The 24,701-nt window shown below is 37.8% G+C and overlaps 1 protein-coding gene and 1 long non-coding RNA gene across 2 annotated transcripts in view; one reads left to right on the top strand and one right to left on the bottom strand.

The window, feature by feature from the left end:
- Nucleotides 1–6,567: 6,567 nt before the first annotated feature.
- On the bottom strand, nucleotides 6,568–13,870 carry LOC132669528 (uncharacterized). The gene is made up of 2 exons (XR_009606138.3): nucleotides 13,638–13,870; nucleotides 6,568–6,895 (listed from the first exon to the last, which is right to left on the bottom strand). It is a non-coding gene; the product is annotated as an uncharacterized LOC132669528 (long non-coding RNA).
- Nucleotides 13,871–13,893: 23 nt separating this feature from the next.
- NUBPL (NUBP iron-sulfur cluster assembly factor, mitochondrial) overlaps nucleotides 13,894–24,701 on the top strand; it is a 222,669-nt gene continuing 211,861 nt past the window's right edge. The window contains exons 1-3 of the mRNA XM_060619460.3: nucleotides 13,894–14,067; nucleotides 14,623–14,770; nucleotides 18,759–18,793. Coding sequence (XP_060475443.1) covers nucleotides 13,960–14,067; nucleotides 14,623–14,770; nucleotides 18,759–18,793 — 291 coding nt within the window. The 5' untranslated portion in view covers nucleotides 13,894–13,959. The remainder of the gene's footprint in view (nucleotides 14,068–14,622; nucleotides 14,771–18,758; nucleotides 18,794–24,701) is intronic.

A 24,701-nucleotide genomic window follows, 5' to 3' on the forward strand; every position in this document is an offset into this window, starting at 1 on the left:
TAAATATATCTGTCAAGTCCATCTGATCCAATGTATCATTCAGGGCCCTTGTTTCTTTATTGACTGTGTGTCTAGATGATCTATCCATTTCTGTAAGTGGGGTGTTAAAGTCCCCTGCAATGACCACATTCTTATCAATAAGGTTGCTTATGTTTATGAGTAATTGTTTTATATATCTGGGGGCTCGGGTATTTGGCGCATAGACATTTATAATAGTTAGCTCTTCCTGGTGGATAGACCCTGTGATTATTATATAATGCCCTTCTTCATCTCTTGTTACAGCCTTTAATTTAAAGTCTAGTTTGTCTGATATAAGTATGGCTACTCCAGCTTTCTTTTGGCTTCCAGGAGCATGATAAATAGTTCTCCATCCCCTCACTCTCAATCTAAAGGTGTCCTCAGATCTAAAATGAGTCTCTTGTAGACAGCAAATAGATGGGTCTTGTTTTTTTATCCATTCTGATACCCTATGTCTTTTAGTTGGCGCATTTAATCCATTTACATTCAGTGTTATTATAGAAAGATATGGGTTTAGAGTCATTGTGATGTCTGTATGTTTTATGCTTGTAGTGATGTCTCTGGTACTTTGTCTCACAGGATCCCCCTTAGGATCTCTTGTAGGGCTGGTTTCGTGGTGACAAATTCCTTCAGTTTTTGTTTGTTTGGGAAGACCTTTATCTCTCCTTCTATTCTAAATGACAGACTTGCTGGATACAGGATTCTCGGCTGCATATTTTTTCTGTTTAGCACACTGTAGATATCGTGCCAAGCCTTTCTGGCCTGCCAAGTTTCAAAGGAGAGATCAGTCACGAGTCTTATAGGTCTCCCTTTATATGTGAGGGCACGTTTATCCCTTGCTGCTTTCAGAATTTTCTCTTTATCCTTGTATTTTGCCAGTTTCACTATGATATGTCGTGCAGAAGATCGATTCAAGTTACGTCTGAAGGGAGTTCTCTGTGCCTCTTGGATTTCAATGCCTTTTTCCTTCCCCTGTTCAGGGAAGTTCTCAGCTATAATTTGTTCAAGTACCCCTTCAGCACCCTTCCCTCTCTCTTCCTCCTCTGGGATACCAATTATGCGTATATTATTTTTTTTTAGTGTATCACTTAGTTCTCTAATTTTCCCCTCATACTCCTGGATTTTTTTATCTCTCTTTCTTTCAGCTTCCTCTTTCTCCATAACTTTATCTTCTAGTTCACCTATTCTCTCCTCTGCCTCTTCAAGCCGAGCCATCGTGCATTCCATTTTGTTTTGCAATTCGTTTAAAGCGTTTTTCAACTCCTCGTGACTGTTCCTTAGTCCCTCGATCTTTGTGGCAAGAGATTCTCTGCTGTCCTGTATACTGTTTTCAAGCCCAGCGATTAAATTTATGACTATTATTCTAAATTCACTTTCTGTTATATTATTTAAATCCTTTTTGATCAGTTCATTAGCTGTTGTTATTTCCTGGAGATTCTTCTGAGGGGAATTCTTCCGTTTGGTCATTTTGGAGAGTCCCTGGCGTGGTGAGGACCTGCAGGGCACTTCCCCTGTGCTGTGGTGTATAACTGGAGTTAGTGGGCGGGGCCGCAGTCCAACCCGATGTCTGCCCCCAGCCCACTGCTGGGGCCACAGTCAGACTGGTGTGTGCCTTCTCTTCCCCTCTCCTAGGGGCGGGATTCACTGTGGGGTGGCGTGTCCCGTCTGGGCTACTTGCACACTGCCAGGCTTGTGTTGCTGGGGATCTGGCGTATTAGCTGGGGTGGGTAGGCAAGGTGCACGGGGGCTGGAGGGGCAGGCTTAGCTCACTTCTCCTTAGGTGATCCACTTCAGGAGGAGCCCTGTGGCAGCGGGAGGGAGTCAGATCCGCTGCCGGAGGTTTGGCTCCGCAGAAGCACAGAGTTGGGTGTTTGCGCGGAGCGAGCAAGTTCTCTGGCAGGAACTGGTTCCCTTTGGGATTTTGGCTGGGGGATGGGCGGGGGAGATGGCGCTGGCGCCTTTGTTCCCCGCCAAGCTGAGCTCTGCCGTCCGGGGGCTCAGCAGCTCTCCCTCCCTTTGTCCTCCAGCCTTCCCGCTTTCTGAGCAGAGCTGTTAACTTATGACCTCCCAGACGCTAAGTCGCGCTTGCTGTCGGAACACAGTCTGTCCGGCCCCTCCGCTTTTGCCAGCCAGACTCGGGGGCTCTGCTTGGCCGGCGAGCCGCCCCTCTGCCCCGGCTCCCTCCCGCCAGTCCGTGGAGCGCGCACCGCCTCGCCGCCCTTCCTACCCTCTTCCGTGGGCCTCTCGTCTGCGCTTGACTCCGGAGACTCCCTTCTGCTAATCCTCTGGCGGTTTTCTGGGTTCTTTAGGCAGGTGTAGGTGGAATCTAAGTGATCGGCAGGACGCGCTGTGAGCCCCGCGTCCTCCTACGCCGCCATCTTCCGGCACTCTCCTAAAAATTTTTTTTAATGTTTATTTATTTTTGAGGGAGAGAGAGAGACAGAGTACGAATGGGCAGAGAGAGAAAGAGAGAGGGGGAAACACAGAATCCGAAGAGGGCTCCAAACTCTGAAATGTCAGCACAGAGCCTGACATGGGGCTCAAACTCACAGACCGTGAGATCATGACCTGAGCCAAAGTCTGACACTTAACTGACTGAGCCCCTCTTATCCTTAAAAAAAAAAAAAAAAAAAAAAAAAAGTTTATTTATCTATTATTTTGAGAGAGAGCATGAGCAGGGGAGGGCCAAAGACAGAGGGACAGAGAGAATCCCAAGCAGGCTCCGAGCTGTCAGTGCAGAGACCAATGCGGGGCTCGATCTCATGAACCATGATAAATCAAGAGTCATATGCTTAACTGAACCACCCAGGTGCCCCTCAATTTTTTCTTTAATGGCTACTGTATTCAATGACCCATCTAAGAAACTTCATTATTCCTAAGTCAGTGGGTTTATGATCCATCTTGATGGTGTAGAGTGAGAATCAGGGTTATTTGAATAACACTGTTCAAAAGACTTTCTTTTCCTGACTGGATGCTTTTGCACCTTTTTGAAGAAGAAAACAACTGTGTAAGTATGGGTCATTTCTGTCCTCTCTATTCTCTTGCATTAATCTATTTGTGGAGCCTCAGGCCATTACAACACTGTTTTGATTACTATAGTTTTATTATAAGTCTTAAAGTCAGGAGTGTGAGTCCTCTGATTTTGTCCTTTTTCAAGATTGTTTTGAGCATTTTAGTCCTTTGAATTTCCATATACATTTCAGAGTCAGCTTGTTAATTGTTGGGATTATGACTGGGACTTTGATGACTTACATATTATGAAAGAAACATTTGATATTTTGGTATTTTGAAAATGGATATTTATATAGGTTGATACATTTTAATAATTTGTCAAGAAGGAAAATAGGGTCTGATTGGTCTTCTTTGATATAGGCCAGAATAGAGCCTATAATAATCTGTTTCTTTCATTTTGTATTGTTTACTCGAAAGGATCATTGGACAGTGATTTCTTTGGCAGAATCTGGGGTTAAAGTTGCGGACTCTCTGGAGCATGAAAAGTAAAAAATCTAGGTCCCAAGAAACAGAATAGAAACCATTTCCAAGATGAACTAGTGATTCTAAATGTGAAAAACCCCTATATAACTCTTTGATTTATGTCCTATTTAGGGAAGGCAATAAACTTTGTGCTTTTTCTGGTCTGCAGCATCTCTAAACTATTTTGCCTTGATTTTTCTCAAAATTATTTTAGGAAAAGTGAAGTTACGCAACCTTGTTCTCTTCAGTATGAGCTTGGAAAATAAATCTACGGATTGTTAGTTTAATCTCTTCATGTTGTATAATGAAGGAATATAAAGTTATATGATTTGTCCAAGATTATATAGCTCATTATTAGTAGAGTTCTGACAATATTCCATGCCCTCCAACCTCTTCTCCACTGGTTTCCACTGATGTAACTGATGTATTGCTGTCATAATAGCTAACTAGTCAGTAACTCCCAAACCCTTATTCTATGCATGACACTAGGCTCTGTATAGTTGATATAAGTTACCATTATGATATAGTTCAAATACCACAGAGTCCTGTGTAAGAGAAGACATAATTAGAATAGTAAAAAGCAGTATGTAGTAATGCTCCAAATTGGATAGAATTTAGGATAAAGTTCTATGCATGTACATACAAGTAATATCATGCCTCATTTTAAATAAACTTGGCTGTGTTATGTCAATAATGAGCTGTAATTGTGTGCAGATTGTATAAGAGAGACCTGAAATAGGCTAGCTTTGCTAACTTACATGTATAAAATTAAAGCAATCAAATTGCACCTTAAATTCATGCTCTGTTAAACAGAATGTTAACAACTGTTAAGGAAGGTGAAGATTAATACTTGATGAAATTATCAGGGAAGCTTTATGGAAGAAGTAGGGTTTGAGAAAGAATTTCCAGGAATGATAAAATTATAAAGGGCAAAGGGATTATAAACTATTATAAATGGGACATGAACGATATTTTAATGAAAATTTGAATACCTTATAAATTAAAATGTGATTTCAATGCAGTTCAAGAGAAGGCCATTAAATATGTTTATGGGTCTCTGAAATAAATTACTTTTAACTAAAGCTAGTGAAGCCTAAATTTGTACGAGAAGCTTAGAGGTGGAAATGCCTACTGAATTAGGAGTCAAGTAGGTATCTAGATTTCTTCCTGCAGAAATGGTGCTATTTTGCCCATGTGCTTCTCTTATGAGAGCTGGTCCCAATGAATTGGAATTTTTAAACAAAAAACAATATTCCTATAAACGTAATAAAAGACGTGTATTTCTATTTTGCTTTCAACAATTTTCCCTAAAACAAATTAACATCTCCAATACCTCATTTCTAGAATACATTTCTAGAATACAATACCCACTCACTTAGAAATGGGACTAATAATAACTTCTCTGCCAATCTCAAGGCAGTCGTGAAACCTGAACAGGATAATATGGGTGAAAATGCTTTGAAAATCTTTTGGATATAAGAGTCAGTAAATAATAATAATTGTAGTGATATGGCTCAATGGAGATCTATGAAGATATTTTTAGGGATAAATTCTGCAGAATTCTCTGCAGTATTAACCTGGCTTGTATCCAAAGACTCTAATAGACATTATTATATTTTTCTTGGGGTGTAGATAACTATATGATATATGTGTAACATGATTAACTGAATGGTTCACATGTACTGAGTCAACTTTCATTAACTGGGCTGATTTACAACTTTGCAGTGAGCTGTTTTTTAGAGATCACTGGAAAATTCTTGCTTGTATTACTTTTTATTTATGTGTTAAGCACAAAAAAATCGCTTTTTATTTATTTATTTGTGTGTTTTACATGGTGATTTTATTTTTTCATTTTTAAAAAAAAATTATTTTTAAAATTTATATCCAAATTAGTTAGCATATAGTGCAATGATGATTTCAGGAATAGATTCCTTAGTGCCCCTTACCCATTTAGCCCATTCCTTCTCCCACAACCCCTCCAGCAACCCTCTGTTTGTTCTCCATATTTATGAGTCTCTTATGCTTTGTCCCCCTCCCTGTTTTTATATTATTTTTGTTTCCCTTCCCTTATGTTCATCTGTTTTGTCTCTTAAAGTCCTCATATGAGTGAAGTCATATATTTGTCTTTCTCTGACTAATTTCACTTAGCATAATACCCTTCAGTTCCATCCACGTAGTTGCAAATGGCAAGATTTCATTCTTTTTGATTGCCGAGTAATACTCCATTGTATATAAATATATATATATACCACATCTTCTTTATCCATTCATCCATCGATGGACATTTGGGCTCTTTCCATACTTTGGCTATTGTTGATAGTGCTGCTATAAACATTTGGGTGCACGCGTCCCTTTGAAACCACACACCTGTATCCCATGGATAAATACCTAGTAGTGCAATTGCTGGGTCGTAGGGTAGTTCTATTTTTACTTTTTTGAGGAACCTCCATACTGTTCTCCAGAGTGACTACACCAGCTTGCATTCCCACAAAAAAATTGCTTTCTTTATATTTGTATCCAGATTATATTCTTTATATTTCTTTATGCTTATATCTAGACTAGTGCAATTATTTAAGAATGCTAATGTAGATCAAGAAGGAAGTTGCAGTTCTAATTTCTTACCTAACTGAAGAGAGACTATTTGATCATCTAGAGAAGAGGAAAAGAGTAGAACTGTAACACTAATTTTTCTTTTACTAGGAATCTAGTTCAATTGTTACTAAGAAAAATGGAACTTGATTTGTGAGACAAAGACACTCTTCAATTTACTGCCTCCATGTGTCTATTCTGTGTATCTCATATTAAAAGACTATGAGGTTTGATAATTAATATAACAAGTAATTATTAATCCTCAATAATAAAACTCTCAACATAGGTTCAAAATACACAAAGGATTAATTTCTTAACAAAATATGCATATTTTTATATGGCAAAAAAGAATTGCCATTATATGCCAATTATATCTCAATAATTTAAAAAAATTGCCCATGAGAAATTATACTTTCACTATATTATTACTAAAATCTGGATTACTGAGTATTAGTTATCTATTGCTGCGTAACAATTACCATAAACTTGGCAGCTTAAACAACACACATTTATTATCTCATAGTTTCTATGGCTCAGGAATCTGGGTACAAATTAACTGAGTCCTTTGCTTTATGATCTCTCACAAAGCTGCAATCGAGAGATCATCCAGGGCTGGGTTCTCATTTGAAAATTCAACTGGGAAGGATCCACTTCCAATCTCATGTGGCTATTGGCAAAATTCAGTTCCTTGCAGGCTGTTGGACTGAGGGCATCAGTTCTTCACTGGCTGTCAGCTCTTCCTTGCCACATGGTCTTGTCTATACGCAGTTCATAACATGGCAGCTTGCTTTGCCAGAGCCAGCCAGGAGGTCTCCTAGAAAGCCAGAAGTTACAATTTTATGTATTGTAATCACAGAAGTGATGTTCTATCCCTGTTGTTATATTTTGTTGGTTAGATCTAATTTACAGGGCCTGGTCACACTTAAGGGAAGGAGATTATAAAAGGGTGTGAACACCAAGAGACAAGGATCATCTTGGACCATCTTAGAGTCTGTTGGAAGAAAAAGATTAATGTGACATATGACATAAGTTACAAAGAGAGAGATGCCTATTAAGAAAGAGATCATTCTCAATTTTCTCTATAATCCAGAAGGAATTGGTGGGAATGGCTTAATAGAATTTCTGGTTAGCTATACAGCATCATGAAATAGTGAGGGTAAACTACTAAGCACATTATTTCTTCTTCCACTACTGTGCTCTTTGTTTAGTGCTTTCACCTATGATATGAGAGCCCTATATCAGACCCTTGAAAAGTGGCAAATAGTTGTACTTCTGAAAAACATTAGAGAAATATATAATTATATATACATTTCATCAGCAAACAGTGTACTGCATCAGCAAATGGTATTGATTTTGTTATAGTGGTAACTGGTATCTATTAAAAATGGCATTCTCAACAGTACATTGCCAGCATATTCCCCCACATAAATAGACTTGGATAAATAAAACCATAATTCTTGCACATGACTAGAAATTCGCAAAAGAGATTCGATGTGGCATTAATATAATAAAGTCTTTGACTTGGAGTAATTGATAGAACTTCATCCAATAATCAAAAGAACTCTTTGTATTCCTAATCAACTCAAAATACCAGTTTTTAAACTACTTTAGAATAATTATGCCCCAAATGAATGTTTTCCATGCAAAAACATTTGTATCTGTGTTTTAAGGACTAGCAAAGATTGGAAAAGCCTGAGATGGAGGAGATTAGTGATTATCACTTCAATAGTGTTTAGATTGTTGAATTATGGTTCCTAGATGGCCTCTAATAGGATTTAAAGTAGGTTCATTAGCCTGAATCGTGGGTGGTTAGGAAAATCCTATTTTATTTAAGATGCAGCAGAAAATGGACCCAAATACTGCCTGTAAGGTTGGTTGGTATGAATTGGAGCATTTCAAGCAGCTTAAGAGCTGTGTGGAAGGCCGAAGACAAAGAGAAACTTCATATTTTGAAGTTTGCCAGTGTGTCCTGGATCAAATTGATATTATGACTCTTGATGATGGTATTTCCATGTTATTGCTCTAAATGAGAATGTAGATGTATTTTGAGAAATTAGAGTGATTTGGCAGGAGCACTTCACTTTTATAAATGGATTGAACAAATTTCGTGCCTGCAATATTTATAACATATCATGTATAATATCTGTATATATGGTTAATAAACCCTAAGTAGAAAAGGTTAATAAATGAATCGACAAGATTTGGTTATCAGAACATCAAGTAGACTAAGATATTATGTAAGCCACATGATTATAGAGGACATCCTCACATTTTGGCAGCAGTGTACCACAGACAAAAATCTATATTATCTCCTTTTCCCTGAAGAAAATAGAATTTCACATTAGCTGACGTGAAGGTTTGGTATCTTGATGGGGCTCTGCTTTGTCATTGTCCTTGGTATGTTCTCTAAAGTGCACAGGAAAATTCTCTTCTGAATACAGAATGAAGCAAGTTTTTGTCAAAGTCTTGTAGAGACTTAAGTCTTCTAATCTTTAGGATAGACTTGAAGGGTAGGAAGGACTTGGCTGAATGAACACAGGTTTGGTACTTGGAGAAAATGAAATAAAAAAGCAAACGCATAGGAATACTAATGCCCTGGGTATAGCAAGTATTTGCCTGTGTGACAATACTTTTTCTAAATTCTGATTGTGTAGCTTCTATTTCAGGATAGGATCTTCTTTGAAGCTTTAAACAGTAAACAGAGAATATATTCAGCTATAACTTGAGCCCTGTGACCTTTGTCCAAGGATTCAGTTCAATCTCATAAATCAGAAATTCAAATGTCAAATCACCCATGATTTTTTCAGCTTTGAATATTGGCATTTAGAAACCCATCCTGTCTCATTCTAGAGGTGGATTTTTAGGCATTTGGAGCTCTATTCTCAGAAGCCTATGCAGCCTAAGAGTATACATACATTTGCTTTATGTAATTTTAAAAAATAAGAGTGGAGAGTTTCTTTGACAACACCTTAGTTTATGTTAGCTAAGGTAGTGAAAGGCTAGCAAAGTCTTTGATATCTGGGAAAACTTCCTAGGCCAGGTTTCCTACAGAGAGATCAACTCATTGAGAACCTATTTACATAAGCAGAAATACTTTATATTTCAGTGTGAAAATTTGTGTTAGATGTAGGTAAGAGACAATTTCATGTTTCATCATAAGTATAGAGATTTGGAAGCAAATCACGCTGTGGGACAAAGTAGGATCAATTAATAGGGTTGTCATTTACATGTCCATTGATGGGGTGAGGTTTTCCTTTCAGTGAACACTTTGGGCAGGATAAAAGGTTCAGCTGGGGACAATAATCTTAAAAGAAGGCACTAGTTTCTAAGCTTTAGTTGGTATTGTCAACAGAGACAGGAAACTGTCCATAACACCCTCTTCTTCCTTTGTGAGTTGAGCAAAGGAATGAAGCATGTTCTCAGCTGATAGTGTGGCTTATGGACAGGGGATGAAGCTGACTGCCTCTGTGTGGGAATCTGAACGTTCAGTGAGTCCATGGTCACCTGAGGATCTTTTATTTGGGCGGGGGTGTGTGTGTGTAAAATCTAGCAGATATAAATACATGCTTTCTAGAAAATAATACGAAGTCTTACCCTATTTATAGTACACATTCAAAAGAATCCTCTTTTTTTGAACAATATTTATTTATAAATTTCTCTTTGAGTGGTAGACACCAGGATTGTGCCCATGTAGTGTCCAGATGTCCACATGGTGACGTGAATTTAATCCTCAAGATTTTTATCTATTTATACCAGCATCAACTGAGATACCACATACTTAACCAAGCAGATTGTTACCAAGTCTTCCCTTATTCTTGACCTTAAGGTCTCTTAAAGATCAGCTTTCCCTCAGCAACTCCTGTGGCTGCTTGTAGGAGGCAAACCCTATGAAGTTCTCTCAGACTGTCTGCCTTCACACAACATTCAACTGTTCTTATTCTGTGGGCCTGATACTACATTGAGTTCTAACTGGTAATGGGGGCATTGGTTCTACTGTTCTCACATCCCTTAAACTGATTTCAGGTTCTTATGCTCCCCTTCCTTACTGGGATTCAACAGGAGAGAGGTAGTCAGAGTATATCAGGTTCTGTCTTAGGAGCTATAATAGCCACTGATTATTCTAACTTCAAATAACAAAAATCCTGACCAACAGTAGTTAAAGCAATTATCTCACACAACAAGATGACTAGAGATGCATGTCAGGACTGGCATAGCAGCTTAACTATATAGCTAAGAATTCATCTTCTGACATATTTCTACTTAGTTACCTTAGCTGTTGGCTTTTGTCATTGTATCTGTCACCATTATGCTTCTTATGTTTACAAGATGACTACCACACTCCAGGTGTCACGTCAACGGTCAAGTTGGGAAAGAGGAGTAGCACCAATTATGTTCTATTTTTTAAAAACAAATTTCAATATTTACTTATTTATTTTGATAGGGAGAATGCGAGTAGGGGAGTGTCAGAGAGAGAGGGAGACGGAAAATCCCAAGGAGGCTCCTTGTCAGCACAGAGCCTGACACGAGGCTCGAACTCAGGAGCCATGAGATCATGACCTGAGTCAAAATCAAGAGTTGGATGCTTAACAGACTGAGCCACCCAGGCTCCCCCAATTATGATCTATCTTATCAGAAAAGCAAAAGCTTTCTCAGAAGGCAGAAAATTTCCCTTACATCACATTGTCCAGAAGTATGCCATACATGCCCAGAACTATGTCTAGAATTAGCAAGTGAGACTAGGAAAGTATTTGGATTTCTAACTTCTATAGTTCAATGTGGCAAAGGAATTGGGGGTTGAGGGAATGTTCTTGGGTTATCCAACCACCAATATCGGGCTTAAGAACTTGTGAATGTTTTAAGTTCTCACTTTTTTTCTATCTTGATTCCCCATAATCCCAGAAATTTTTATACAGTCTTTCTAAGACAGATATTGAGTTGGTTTATTCAATATCCATTTCCAATCATTTTCTCCATTACTGCCCTCTACTCTGTAGGTTAAAGATATGTAAACGCTTGATTTCTCAGCTTCTCTTGCTTTTACGGGTGGTCATGTTCTACGCAGTCTCGTGTGTATGTGACTTCTCCTCCCAAATTAAAAACAAAACAAAACAAAAAACAAAAGACTCACTAGAAAAAGCTTTTTATCTTTTCATTGCCCTCTTTTCCTGTGTGGAACATATCCTTGATGCCTGGAAGTGCAGCTACCATCTTGTGACTGTGAGGGGACAAAATAAGGGTAACATGATGATGGAACAAAAAGAATGAATTTGGGACATTATAACATAGTGGAGTCACTACATCAGACCTGAAGAGACTATCTGTGAACTTTTCATATGAGACTAATATATCCCTACTTATTTAAGGCAAGTAGAGTTTTCTGCTACTTGCAGCCAAATGTAATTCTAATTTATATAGGTGAGAACCCATGTGTTTATACCATGTAATTCTCCCAAATGTACTGCCTTTGCCAGAGCTATCTCCATTCTCCTTAGAGGTCTCAATTTTCAAAATTCAAAAAGCAAAGAAACAATCTCTTTTCTCTAACATGTTTATGTCTCATAAAATGATGGCACATAGTTTATCAAAATGGGGAAGGGCTATATGAGGTACATGGAATTGCAGGGGGGTCTTGATAAAAATTACAAATATACATGTTACCATAGTTATAAGTACACAGAAACACACCCAAAGTAGGCCAAGGCAGAAAGAGAATTTATTGGATGGCTGTAAGTATATCTCATGGATCTATGAATAGGATGTGTGGCTGAACCTCATTATGGACTAGAACCAGGTACTGGAAAGCTATTATGAATCAGTGCAATTATTCTCCCTTCCCTCTGTGCACACATGATCTCTTATGGTCTGCTTTATTCTTCTCTCTTGGCATTGGCTTTTTCTGCTCCTCTGCGCACAAAGAAGAAATTAGTCACTTTGTTTACAAGTTATAAAAGCTGAACAGATAAAAATGGATAAATATCAACTAAGAAAACATATCACAAAATAAGAAAGTGATAAGCCAAATGGAGCAAAAATGTGAGATTGAGGGAGAAGAAGCAAGGAACTGATTTATTTTCAGAGTTTATTTAATTAAATGTATTTTGTTGGTAATATCTTACCTAATCCTTACAATAATTCTTTGAGATTGCTGTGTGACACTTGTATTAAAGATAAAGAAAAATATGGGAATGCAAGCTGGTGCAGCCACTCTGGAGAACAGTATGGAGGTTCCTCAAAAAACTAAAAATAGGGGGCGCCTGGATGGCTCAGTCGGTTAAGCGTCCGACTTCAGCTCAGGTCATGGTCTCGCAGTTCGTGAGTTCAAGCCCCACGTCGGGCTCTGTGCTGACAGCTCAGAGCCTGGAGCCTGTTTCAGATTCTGTGTCTCCCTCTCTCTGACCCTCCCCCGTTCATGCTCTGTCTCTCTCTGTCTCAAAAATAAATAAATGTTAAAAAAAAAAAAAAAAAACTAAAAATAGAACTACCCTACGAACCAGCAATTGCACTACTAGGTATTTATCCATGGGATACAGGTGTGTGGTTTCGAAGGGACGTGTGCACCCAAATGTTTACAGCAGCACTATGAACAATAGCCAAAGTATGGAAAGAGCCCAAATGTCCATCGATGGATGAATGGATAAAGAAGATGGGGTATATATATATACAATGGAGTATTACTCGGCAATCAAAAAGAATGAAATCTTGCCATTTGCAACTACGTGGATGGAACTGAAGGGTATTATGCTAAGTGAAATTAGTCAGAGAAAGACAAATATCATATGACTTCACTCATATGAGGACTTTAAGAGCCAAAACAGATGAATATAAGGGAAGGGAAACAAAAATCACATAAAAACAGGGAGGGAACAAAACAGAAAAGACTCATAAATATGGAGAACAAACAGAGGGTTGCTGGAGGGGTTGTGGGAGGGGGGATGGGCTAAATGGGTAAGGGGCACCAAGGAATCTACTCCTGAAGCCATTGTTGCACTATATGCTAACTAATTTGGATGTAAATTTAAAAAAAGAAAAAAATTAAAGGTCAAATTAGAAAAAAATAAACTGAATGATCATACAACAAATTCTCTACAGATAAGAAGCAAAAAAAAAAATACATTAAAATTTACTTTAGAAAATATTATGAGAGTAAACCAACCTGCACCCTAAAGGATCCTTTTGCTGGGTCTGGGTTTTTGTATCGGCTTTCTCACTTACGGCCATTTCCTTAGTTCCCATCAGTTTTGGATGTAAGAATTCTTCATTCCTCATACCAAAATAAATCCCACCTTCTCCCTCAAGCCTTGTCTCACTTCCTTCTTGAGCCAAACTTACTTCATTAGACCTGCTTTCTGATTTAGCTAAACTTTTCCAAGCCCAGCAAAGCACCACACTTCTGTTTAAAAGAATTGTCAGCAACACAGCAGGAAACATGAACACAGACTGTTACTGTATATCACGCAGGGGGAAGAAAGGTAAAGTTAACAGTGGCAATGTTTAAGTTACCATAGTCTGCGCAGTGAGAAAACCTGGAGTCATTTTCAAGTTTTACCATTTCCTACCTCTTTTCAGTCGGGTCAGGTCTCAGTCTGATTTCTTACCCCTGAAGAGAGGCTACTGCTAGTAAAGAGTCTCCTATCTACCTACTCGAGAATTTCTGTGAGGACCAAATAGATGAGGTCTGTGAAGACATTCACAAACATTTGCTGTGAAATGTTTGTACCTGGCTACGAAATGTTCGTATTAACATCTGCGTTCTTGGGCTGAAGAAATTCAAAGGCGGCTAGTCGCTAGGGGGAGGAAGCCGAGCGTTACTACGTGACGTCATCACTCCACGCCGGCCGCGACGGTTTCCGGGCTGCGCTTAAAGCAGCGTTCTGCGCTATGGGGTCTTGGCAGCGTTTGCTCTTGTTTGGTGGGGTGTCGCTTCGGGGTGGCGGTGGGACCAGTGTCCCGCTTGGGCGAAGCCAAGTGTTGGTTTGTCGGCGCCAGGTCCGTGATGCTGCAGGACAGGGGGAAGCGGGAGGGACGGAGATGCTAGGGCGGCAGGGCCGCAGGTGCCCTGGCATAGCGTCTTGCTGACGACCCTCCTCAGACCTTAACGGGGCCCCCACTGACTCGGTGACAGACTGAGATCTCAGTTGGCTGAACGTCCCCACTTTATAAGCAGGCCCCAGTAGAACCGGCCGAGGCGAGGCGGGATATGCAACAGATTCCTAAAACATGGATGTGTGGCTTGTACACTGTTTTCTGTGTTGGTTTATTTAGAAAATAGTTTAAGGAGAAGAAAGCTTAACTCTGCACAGAGGCAGTTTATTTACTTTCCGTTTTTTACGTCTGCATATCCTGGCAGGTAAATTTGAACTTGAACAGTATATTTGTACCTTTGTGATCAATATCAGTAGGTAGGAAGAAAGCCGAACTAATGGAAATTAGAATTAGCCTGGAAAAGAAACCCCTCTTACAAACTCCGAATTTTTACTTTAACAGCGTGGTAATGGAGATGGCTCATTTTAAAACTTTTTTTAATTTTAATTTTTTTTTAAGTTATCTGGCAGTGACAGTGAGACCCTAAAACAAAGAAGATCACAAATCCTGTCCCGAGGACTTCCAAAGCAGAAACCAATACAAGGTGTAAAGCAAGTTATAGTTGTGGCTTCTGGAAAAGGTGGAGTTGGAAAATCTACTACAGCAGGTATTGTAGGATATTCTGATTTCGATTAGGAATTTATGCCAACTGGCAACCGCACAGCATTAAAATTCCAGTTTTGATTTTTAAAGAGTTATTTGTGAAATTCCTAATAGCTGATTCCCTAGTACCAGAAGTTGGTAGTGATTAGGACCTTAGATTTGCATTTAGAAAAAACTAGGTATATAGCCACGTGTTTGACTTCTTGATTGAGGAAAACTTGGTCTGGTTGCCTACCAGATTGCCCAGATGTTCAGTTAAGTGTCAAATGGCAATGCTGATAATCTTTTTCATAGTGTAGCTATGTAAATTAAATAAGCTAACCACTTAGGCCCAGTGTCTTCTAAGTAGTAAATGCTCAGTATTCGGTTGATGTTACTATTTTTTAAACATTTGGTAACTTTAATACAAATTATTTCTACTCTTTGATATTCTTTTCTGGTCTATCAATGTACATATAGCTGCACAGTTGCAATGAGAATTTCTACATTATTGTGTCATTTTTCATTTAACATAATATTATAAAATCACCATTGATCTAATATTTGAAAATGCTTGGAAAGGTTTAACATTGTTTCAGTTATTTAAAATATCATCTAATCTTTATATCTTTTATATTAATAGTCTTGGAGCAGAGAATTTGTTTTTGGTGGCTCTTTTTATTTGTAGATTTCATCACGACTGAAGTGCTGCTTTCAGAATCCATAGGAGAAATGCCACCAGAAATAAGAGTTACCATCCACGACTAATAGCCAGATATTCCCAAAGTTTTTCAAAAGAAATTTTTTATTGCTAAAAAGATTATTCCAGTGTAATATAAAAGGGTAAAGACTTCCCTCCTTCCAAACCTGCACAACAGAGGTGACTTGTATTATTAATTTGTAGTCATAAAACACTCTTTATCTTATTGTTTCCTTGTACTTAATTTTCAGTCATTTCAGTGGGAATGGCTGCTAGTTCAGGTTTTATCCCACTATCTTTTTGCAGACGATTTTTTTTTCTTTTCTCTCTCTCTTTTTTTTTTTTTTTAGAGGAGAGAAGAGAGACTGCCTGTGCATGTGCCTGCAAGAGCGGGGGAGGGGCAGAGGGAGAGAGAATCTTAAGCAGGCTCCTGGCCCAGCTCAGAGCCAGCTTTGGGCTCCATCTTATGACTGTGAGATCCTGACCCGAGCCAAAATCAAGAGTCAGATGCTTAACTGACTCAGCCATCTAGGAGCCCCATTTGTTGCAGATGATATTTAGAAAATGATTGTCCTCATTATAGTTTATTTGTTGATTTTGGTATAGCCCTAGACTGGCAAGATCCTTTAAGTTTCATTTTTTTCTCAGACTATTGAACTTAAAGTTGGGGGACATTTGTACCTTAAAATCCTTCAGTTCCATTGAAATCAATGACATTTTTGAAATAAGGGCTAGTACAGAGTTCTGTGACTATCACTAGAGATCTTGTCTTCACTTGAAACCATATTTAGTAATTTCCCAGTATAGCAGTTTTATAGTTTTACAACCAGGTACAAATCCAACTAGATAGTGTTATTAGTTCAATTTTTTCTCATTTTTACCTGAAGTTAATTGTGGAAGAGTTTTTCAGATATTTTGAAGAAACTAAAATTTACCAAGTATTATAAGAATAATAGGCCTCTAATATATTACTATTTGATAGTACTGTATTATTATTAAAATGATTAGTGATGTTCGTAATTAATGCTATAAGCTACACATTTTTACCTTCTTTTCTAAGGGCCTATAATCCATCTATTTAATGTTTCATTTTTAAAATATAGAAGCTTTTAGACTTTGGTTCTAGCATCCATCTCTTCTTGTTTTTTGAAAATTTAGAGTACATTTATTTGATTTCAGTGATGTGAATCCTTTTGCATCTCTGTGATTAAAGGTGGAAAGTATTTTCATGATAATATCTCTAAGTTTTTTGAGTTTTATACAATATAATTTGTTGGGTCTTTAGGTTAGTACTTAGCACATGGTTTTGTTTTTGGTTAGCAGATCATCTGTTGCCATGGAATGTGACAGCATTTTATGTTTGTTAAGTTGGCTCCACATCCATCGTGGAGCCCAGCATGGGGCTTGAATTCACAACTGTGAGATCAAGACCTGAGCTAAGGTCAAGAGTTGAACGCTTTACCAACTGAGCCACCTGGGGCACCCCTGTCACAGCATTTAAATAGGAAAATAAATGAGAAAATATACAGTTGTGACACATAGTAGTGTTTCAGTGAATGCCCCTTCCTTGCTTTTTTTGTTTTGTTAGCATTATGTCATTCCTCCCAGGGAGCTGGCCTTTACTTTTTCCTAACAGCTCTATCTACATACATAAACCTTAGAAATAAGTTGTTTCTGTTTAACTCTGTTGGTATTATATTTCTTTCCCTTATATATATTTATTCTTGTCCCAAACTGTCTCAAAATTCTTCCCATTTGAAAATGTATGCCCGAGATATTTTTGATTACAATGATGACATATGATGAATACAAACATTCTTTGTGATTCCATTGTATGAATGTGAGAAGACCCTAACACTAGATGAATCACTCTCTAAAACTTTCTGCTTAATAGTTAGTTTATGTTTAACATATGATGTACTTGAAATTCAGAATTATTTTGTAATTTGTAAAAATTAGTCAAGTGTCATGGCCTAGTCTAACTATTTCGTATCAGTTTTTCATTTAATTCTCATAATGGTTATGACATAGGAATTATCCTCATTTTATACAGGAGGAAATAGATTTAGGGGTAAAATATCCTACTCCAGGTTATGTAATAGAAGATGGTAGAACTAGGATTTGAACCAGGTCTGCCTTGAAAATTTATGCTCTTAGCTACTTTAAGGAAACCATCTCAGCATGATTTATAACATTGTTCTGTTAAGGAAATGTGATTCACAGTATGAGACTCTGTTTATTTATCAGTCTTGGAACTGTTTTACCTTCAGACCTCTCTTCATCTCAGATGTAGCATATCTCTATTGCTGGGCTAAAAGTAGCTTTGAGACTATTTTCCTTCTTTATGTTTTGGGATTCACTAGCAATAGGCAGTTTTGGGAACATGTTTTACTGCCTTACCTTTGACCTTCTTCCCTTTCCTCTGCAAAATGAGCTAGCCTTTTATATAGGGGTATTTGTGAGTTAGGTATTTGGAATTCCTGCATTACCAGCATTTATTTTTCAAAGGCAGTAAGATCATATACATTTTTATTAAAAGGTAGATACTTTTTCTGCACAATGTTTTTGAAAATAATTGAACTCTATGTACCATTAACTTTTTTTTTTTTTATAACATTTATCTATTTTTGGGAGTCAGAGCATGAGCAGGAGAGGGGCAAAGAGAGAGGAAGACAGGCCTTAGGCTCTGAGCCGTCAGCACAGAGTCCGACGCGGGGCTGGAACTCACAAACCATGAGATCATGACTTAGGCTGAAGTCGGATGTTTAACCAACTGAGCTACCCAGGCGCCCCAAGATTGTTTTTTTTTTTTTTAATTTTTTTTTTTAATGTTTATTTATTTTTGAGACAGAGAGAGACAGAGCATGAACGGGGGAGGGGCAGAGAGAGAGGGAGACACAGAATCGGAAGCAGGCTCCAGGCTCTGAGCCATCAGCCCAGAGCCCGACGCGGGGCTCGAACTCACGGACCGCAAGATCGTGACCTGAGCTGAAGTCGGACGCTTAACCGACTGAGCCACCCAGGCGCCCCTGTTTTTTTTAAAAAACTAAGTAGATTATTTAGATTATCACATTATAAAAATGAATTATTTAAAATATTAATTTTAGGGCAGGCATCTATTGCTGTTGGAATATTACTGTCTCTTTTGTCTTTTTTTACTTTCTGTATTTTCTTTGTCTTTGTTTTATACCAGTGTGGGAGATATATTAAAAATTTCTCATGTTTTGGTTATTACATTGAAAATATTAAAAGGCAAACTGAATTTTAGTAGAAGGAACACAACTAAATTTAATTACTTTTTTGTTTCTTACAGTGAACCTTGCACTTGCACTAGCAGCGAATGATTCGGTAGGTGTTTATTATTATGAATATTAATTGATTAAAATGTTTTTTAGGGAAATGATAAAGAACATACTGATATTTTTCATTTACTCTGTCAGAGTCTGTGTAGTGTAGCTGTAGTCACTTGTATTTCTTTAAGGAACTAAAAAGTCTGCCATAAGTACTGATAACATTTAATGATAATGAAAATGAAAGGGGTCAAGGAATTCAGGCAGCCTCTAGAAGGTAGAAAAGGCAAGTTTATGGATTCTTTCTTAGAGCTTCCAAAACATATATGTAACTCTGTCAACATCTTAATTTTAGCTCATTGAAATCCATTTTGGACTTACGTGATAATTTCTCACAGTAGAAGTAGGAAATAAATATGGACAGGAAGTCAGTTTTCTTAGTTCTTAAATTTCCAAAGATGTCTTTATTTTGCCTTTGTATTTGATAGTTTGACCAGATGTAGACTTCCAGGTTCAAAATAATTGCATCTCTGAACCTTGTAAACAACATTCCTTTTTCTTCTCACATGCTAATAAAATGTCTGATGCTAATAGGATTCATATTGCTTTGTAATAACCTGTGTTTTTCCCCTCAAAGCTTTTAGGGTTTTCTTTATGTATTTTAAGTTTAGAAATGTCATAAATATGTGTCCAGTTTTTGGCTTTAAAATTTTTTGCCTGCTTGGAAGTTAGCCAAGCAGTATCAAGGTTTGAGTCTTTTTCAGCTTAGGGAAATTTCTTCCTTGATCACTTCATTTTTTATTATTTTTTAAAATGTTTATTTATCTTAGAGAGAGAGAGACAGAATGCGAGCAGGGGGAAGGGCAGAGAGAGAGGGAGACACAGAATCCGAAGCAGGCTCCAGGTTCTGAGCTGTCCTCACAGAGCCCAACATTGGGCTCAAACTCATGAGCTGTGAGATCATGACCTGAGCTGAACACTTAACCAACTGAGCCACCCAGGTGCCTCTTCCTTGTTTACTCTAAGTGGTGTCTTTGTTCTCTCTCCAGGTACCTATTGGATAGGTATTAACTCTTTATGCTTGTTAATTTGTCTTTCATATTCTCCATTTCTTTGTCTTTTGTTTGCTATATGTTTTGGAAGATATCTTAGACTATTTTCCACACTGCTTTGTTGGGTTTTAGTTGTTATTTAGCCCTTCTGAGTTTTATTTTTAAATTCAGAAATTGTATTTTTTCTAGTTTTCCAAAACTCTTTCATATTTTACACATACCAGAAAAACAATGGCTGTATCATTCATTTGAATCTCTCTGAGGATGCTAATTAGAACTAATAAAAAAGTGTTCCTTTTAGTGATCTGTATTTACTTAGCTTGGTGGTTCTTATAATGTGGTGCTCAGACCAGTAGAATCAGCACCACCTGAGAAATTGTTAGACATACAAAATCTTGAGCCGAACCGAAATCTGAATTAGAAACCATGAGGGTGGAGTCCCACAATCTGTGTGTGTGTGTGTGTGTGTGTGTGTGTGTGTGTGTGTTTCCATACATTGTATTTTTAAATTTAATTTTTTATTGAAGTATATTTGACACAGTGTTATATTAGCTGGAATCTGTGTTTTAACCAGCCATCTATATGATTTTGAGGCATGCTCATCTTTGAGAATCCTGGATCTAGAGTTTGTGAAAACTCTTACCTCCTAATGTCACCCTCTTTGTTTTCTTTTTTCTTTTTAAAATGTTTTATTTATTTTTGAGAGAGCACAGGCTGGGGGAGGGGCAGAGAGAAAAGGGGACAGAGGATTTGAAGCAGGCTCTGCGCTGATAGCAGTAAGCCTGATATGGGACTTGAACTCAGCAACCATGAGATCATGACCTTAGCTGAAGTCAGATGCTCAACCAACTGAGCCACCAAGGTGATCTCTATTTACTTAGCTTGGTGGTTCTTTTTGTTTTCTAGTGTGGTTATGTTTTTTTATTTAGTTTTAAACTATTTTTTCTCTTGTTGTATCAGTGGGAATTTGAAGAGTTTAGGTAACCATATTAAAGTAAGAACCAGTAATAAATTTTTAAAAATAATTTTTATTAGGGCACTGAGTTACCCTGAAGAAGAGTCCTCATCTTGCTTAAAGAAGGGAGGAAACAGGGAAGATTCAGTGGTTGGGAAGATAGATAAATTTGTAGGTGTGGGGATCTTTTAATTTGGTTATCATTTTAGCCAAAGCTTTGAGTCTTAAGTCAGTGTGACACAATAATGGAATAAGAGAGCAAATGATGAAAAGAATAGTTAAAGAAGGGTTGGTTCCTTCATGTTAAATATTGCCAGTCTTGATGAGATGGTAGCTCAGAAAGTTTTTTTTTTTTTTTTCCTTCTGTTTTTTTGTGGTTTTTCTTTTCTTCTTTCAGGGAGCAAGGATGAGGGCAGATCCATCTTTAATGCTTTATATGTATGATAGGGAAATGGCAACAAGAAAGGAAAAGCAATAATACTTTACCTGGCTCATTTCTTCAGAAGTCTTTAGTATCCTCAAGTGTTTTTAAACATGTTTGTAAAATCTTCCTTTCGTTGTCTATGATCCTGATGAAGGTGTTTTTTTGTTTTTCATTTCTTGTTTTTTTTTTTTTTTTTTTTTTTTTTTTTTTTAGCAAAGTTACTACTTTTGATTAGAGTCTAGCATGTTTGTGACCTGCCAGAGGGACAGCCTGCATATAGAAAAGAAAAGCTGTATCTGTTCTATATGATGTAAATGCATCTGGCATAGTTTTTATTTTATTTTATTTTATTATTATTTTTTTTATACGAAATTTATTGTCAAATTGGTTTCCATACAACACCCAGTGCTCATCCCAACAGGTGCCCTCCTCAATACCCCTCACCCACCCTCCTCTCCCTCCCACCCCACATCAACCCTCAGTTTGTTCTCAGTTTTTAAGAGTCTTTATGTTTTGGCTCCCTCCCTCTCTAACCTTTTTTTTTTTTCTTCCCCTCCCCCATTGTCTTCTGTTAAGTTTCTTAGGAATACTACGTGGCAATGGCATAGTTTTGTACTCTGTATTTCCCAACTTAAGATTTTATTTTATTTTACTTTATTTTATTTATTTAAAGTTTATTTACTTAGAGAGAGAAAGAGAGAGAGTGCACATTTGGGCTGTGTGCTCACGTACCAGCAGGAGAGGGAAAGAGAGAGAGGGAGAGAGAGAATCCCAAGCATGCTCTGCACTGTCAGTGCAGAGCCCAACGTGGGGCTCAAACTCTTGAACCATGATATCATGGCCTGAACTGAAGTCAAAAGTTGGATGCTTAACTGACTGAGCCACCTAGGTACCCTCCAACTTAATATTTTATTAATATTAAAATACTATAAAATATTGTTTGGAGGACATGTTTGGTCCTTAGGGGAAACCCAAGGTTCCTCTCAGCTCTTCTGTTTGCCTGGGTTGATATAGATGGTCAGGGTATGTCACTTTATGCGGTTAAAAACTCCATTAAGGATGGTGTTTTTAGAGCCTCTCTAATGATTCATTTTCATGGAGTGTTAATTCAGTGGAGCTTGTCCACAGAGTTGTATTGTATTGTAGTGTTTTTAAAAGGGGTCTCTGATTTGCTTTTCTGTAGGCCAACTTTGTTCAAGACCTTGGTTGGTTGGTCTTTCTTTCTTTCTTTCTTTCTTTCTTTCTTTCTTTTTTTCTTTCTTTCTTCCTAATGTTTATTTATTTTGAGAGGGGGTGGGGGAGGGTATGAGCGGGGGAGGGGCAGAGAGAGAGGGAGACAGAGAATCCTAAGCAGGCTGTGCTGTCAGCACAGAGCCCTGTGCAGGGCTCAAACTCTTGAACCATGAGATCATGGCCTGAGCCAAAATCAAGAGTCATCTTAACTGACTGAGCTCCCCAGGCACCTCTCTTACTTCCTTTCTTTTCCATGGGTTGGTGCTTGCCTTTTTTCAGCATTGGAGTGGGAAGATCCAGGAAAGGGAGACAGGGCCAGGAAGCTATTCATTTTACTTTTCATGTTGACTTTAATCTCTAAACTGGATTTTGTAAACACTGGGTGTGTGTGTAAGATAGTCCATTGGGATGTGGGAGGGAAATTTTTCTTTTCCATTTGTATTAAATTTTATCTTATCTTTTTAAAAAAATTTTTTTTTTAATATTTATTTTATTTTTGAGAGAGACAGAGACAGAATGCGAGTGGGTTAGGGTCAGAGAGAGAGGGAGACACAGAATCCGAAGCAGGCTCCAGGCTCTGAGCTGTCAGCACAGAGCCTGACGCCGGGCTTGAACTCACGAGCTGTGAGATCATGACCCGAGCCGAAGTTGGACGCTCAATTGACTGAGCCACCAGGCGCTCCAAATTTTATCTTATCTTTTAAAATTTGTTTTTTTGGTATTTTTTGGAATTTATACTATATTAGTATATATAGTGTATACAGTAGCTCTAATGTAATTTATAAACAAATATATTAACATATATTAGGGATGTATGCTCAAACATTTTTTTACTTATTGGAGTTCATGATCAGAAAAGTTCAGATGTCACTAGCTTCGGCAAAAGAAATTTCTGGGTTGGGTTATAGACCCAGTTTAAAAGAAGACTGCTTTGTAGATTGAAGTAAAGGCCTTCCAGGAATAGGGTATGGGTTTTCCCTTTTCCTAGTCTTTGGTACTTACCTTTGGGAATGTAGAAGGTAGTATTGCAGGGCAGAGTTTGGGATCATGTGTGCCATGTGTCTAAATATTGCCTCCAGTGGTTTTTTGGAGCTGGCTCATGCTAGTTTGAGAGTGCTGATTGTTAAATTTTCAGGAATTTGGGAACTAGTTGATATCCTGTTGTTACCATTCAGTAGGCCACAGTGAGAGTATTTAAACCATGGAAATCAACAAATATTGAAAATCAGACACTGCATCCCACTCCACCCTGAACCAATTGTTAAACATTTACTGGCACACCACTGATCATACATATTGACTATCATATTTTTTTATTTGTCCTCTTTCTATCTTAACCATATTATGGATATCATTTTTCTACAATATAACTTAATAAACAGTGAGAAGAGCACTCCTGGGAGAAGGAAACATAAAGACTACCAGAAGCCATTGATAAGCTCTGTGAGATTCCTAAGTCAATTCAGTTCATTTTAGTCCAAATAACATTTGAGTACCTGTAACACTCATTGCCAGACACCCTGGGAATATAAAGAAAAATAAATGGGTTGGGGGAGTTCACAGCCGGCCAAGGCTACATTCATGAAACAGTGTTGTGTGTGTGTGTGTGTGTGTGTGTATGTACTTATATAAGTGTGTACATATTTCTATGTATCTGTGTGTGTGTATTTTGGTGGTATATAGATGAATTAGGTTCAATAATAGTTTCTTCTGTGAGTGAGAGAGTGTTAATTAAGATAACAGTTAAGGTTTTATTGTGCATCATAGCAGTAGATGCATTGTGTATCTTAACGGTTTTATAATCTAGTGGAGACAAAAGGAAGATGAATGTCTTAAAATCATGAGCTGTATTCAAGGTCAAATATAGTAGTGTATCCATCCAGGATGAGTAGCTTTTATTTCAGAGAAAAGCAACTTTTTTTTTTTCATAGAGCATTTTCATGAACATAATTGTATTTGGTTCTCACAGAAATGTGTAATGCAGTGCCATAGTATTTATCAGTTTTACAGTCTTTATTGATTCTGTCTGATCCTTGCCACATTTCATCAGCCAGCAAATATCTTTATTTCTCTCTCTGCAATATTTTTTTAAGATGTATTTTTCTGTTGCCACCATTTCTACTCTAAGGCTCACATTACTGTTTGGCTCATTTATTCATTTATACTTGAAACAGTTATTGAGTGCCTACTACATCCCAAGAACTTTGTTTGGAGGATACAGAAGTGAATGAGACACACAGTCCATGCCTTTGAGGAGCTCATACACTAGTAGACCACTGCAGTGATCAAATACATTACCTAC

Source organism: Panthera onca, chromosome B3, assembly GCF_046562875.1.
Source record: "Panthera onca isolate mPanOnc1 chromosome B3, mPanOnc1 haplotype 2, whole genome shotgun sequence".
Classification (NCBI taxonomy): domain Eukaryota; kingdom Metazoa; phylum Chordata; class Mammalia; order Carnivora; family Felidae; genus Panthera; species Panthera onca.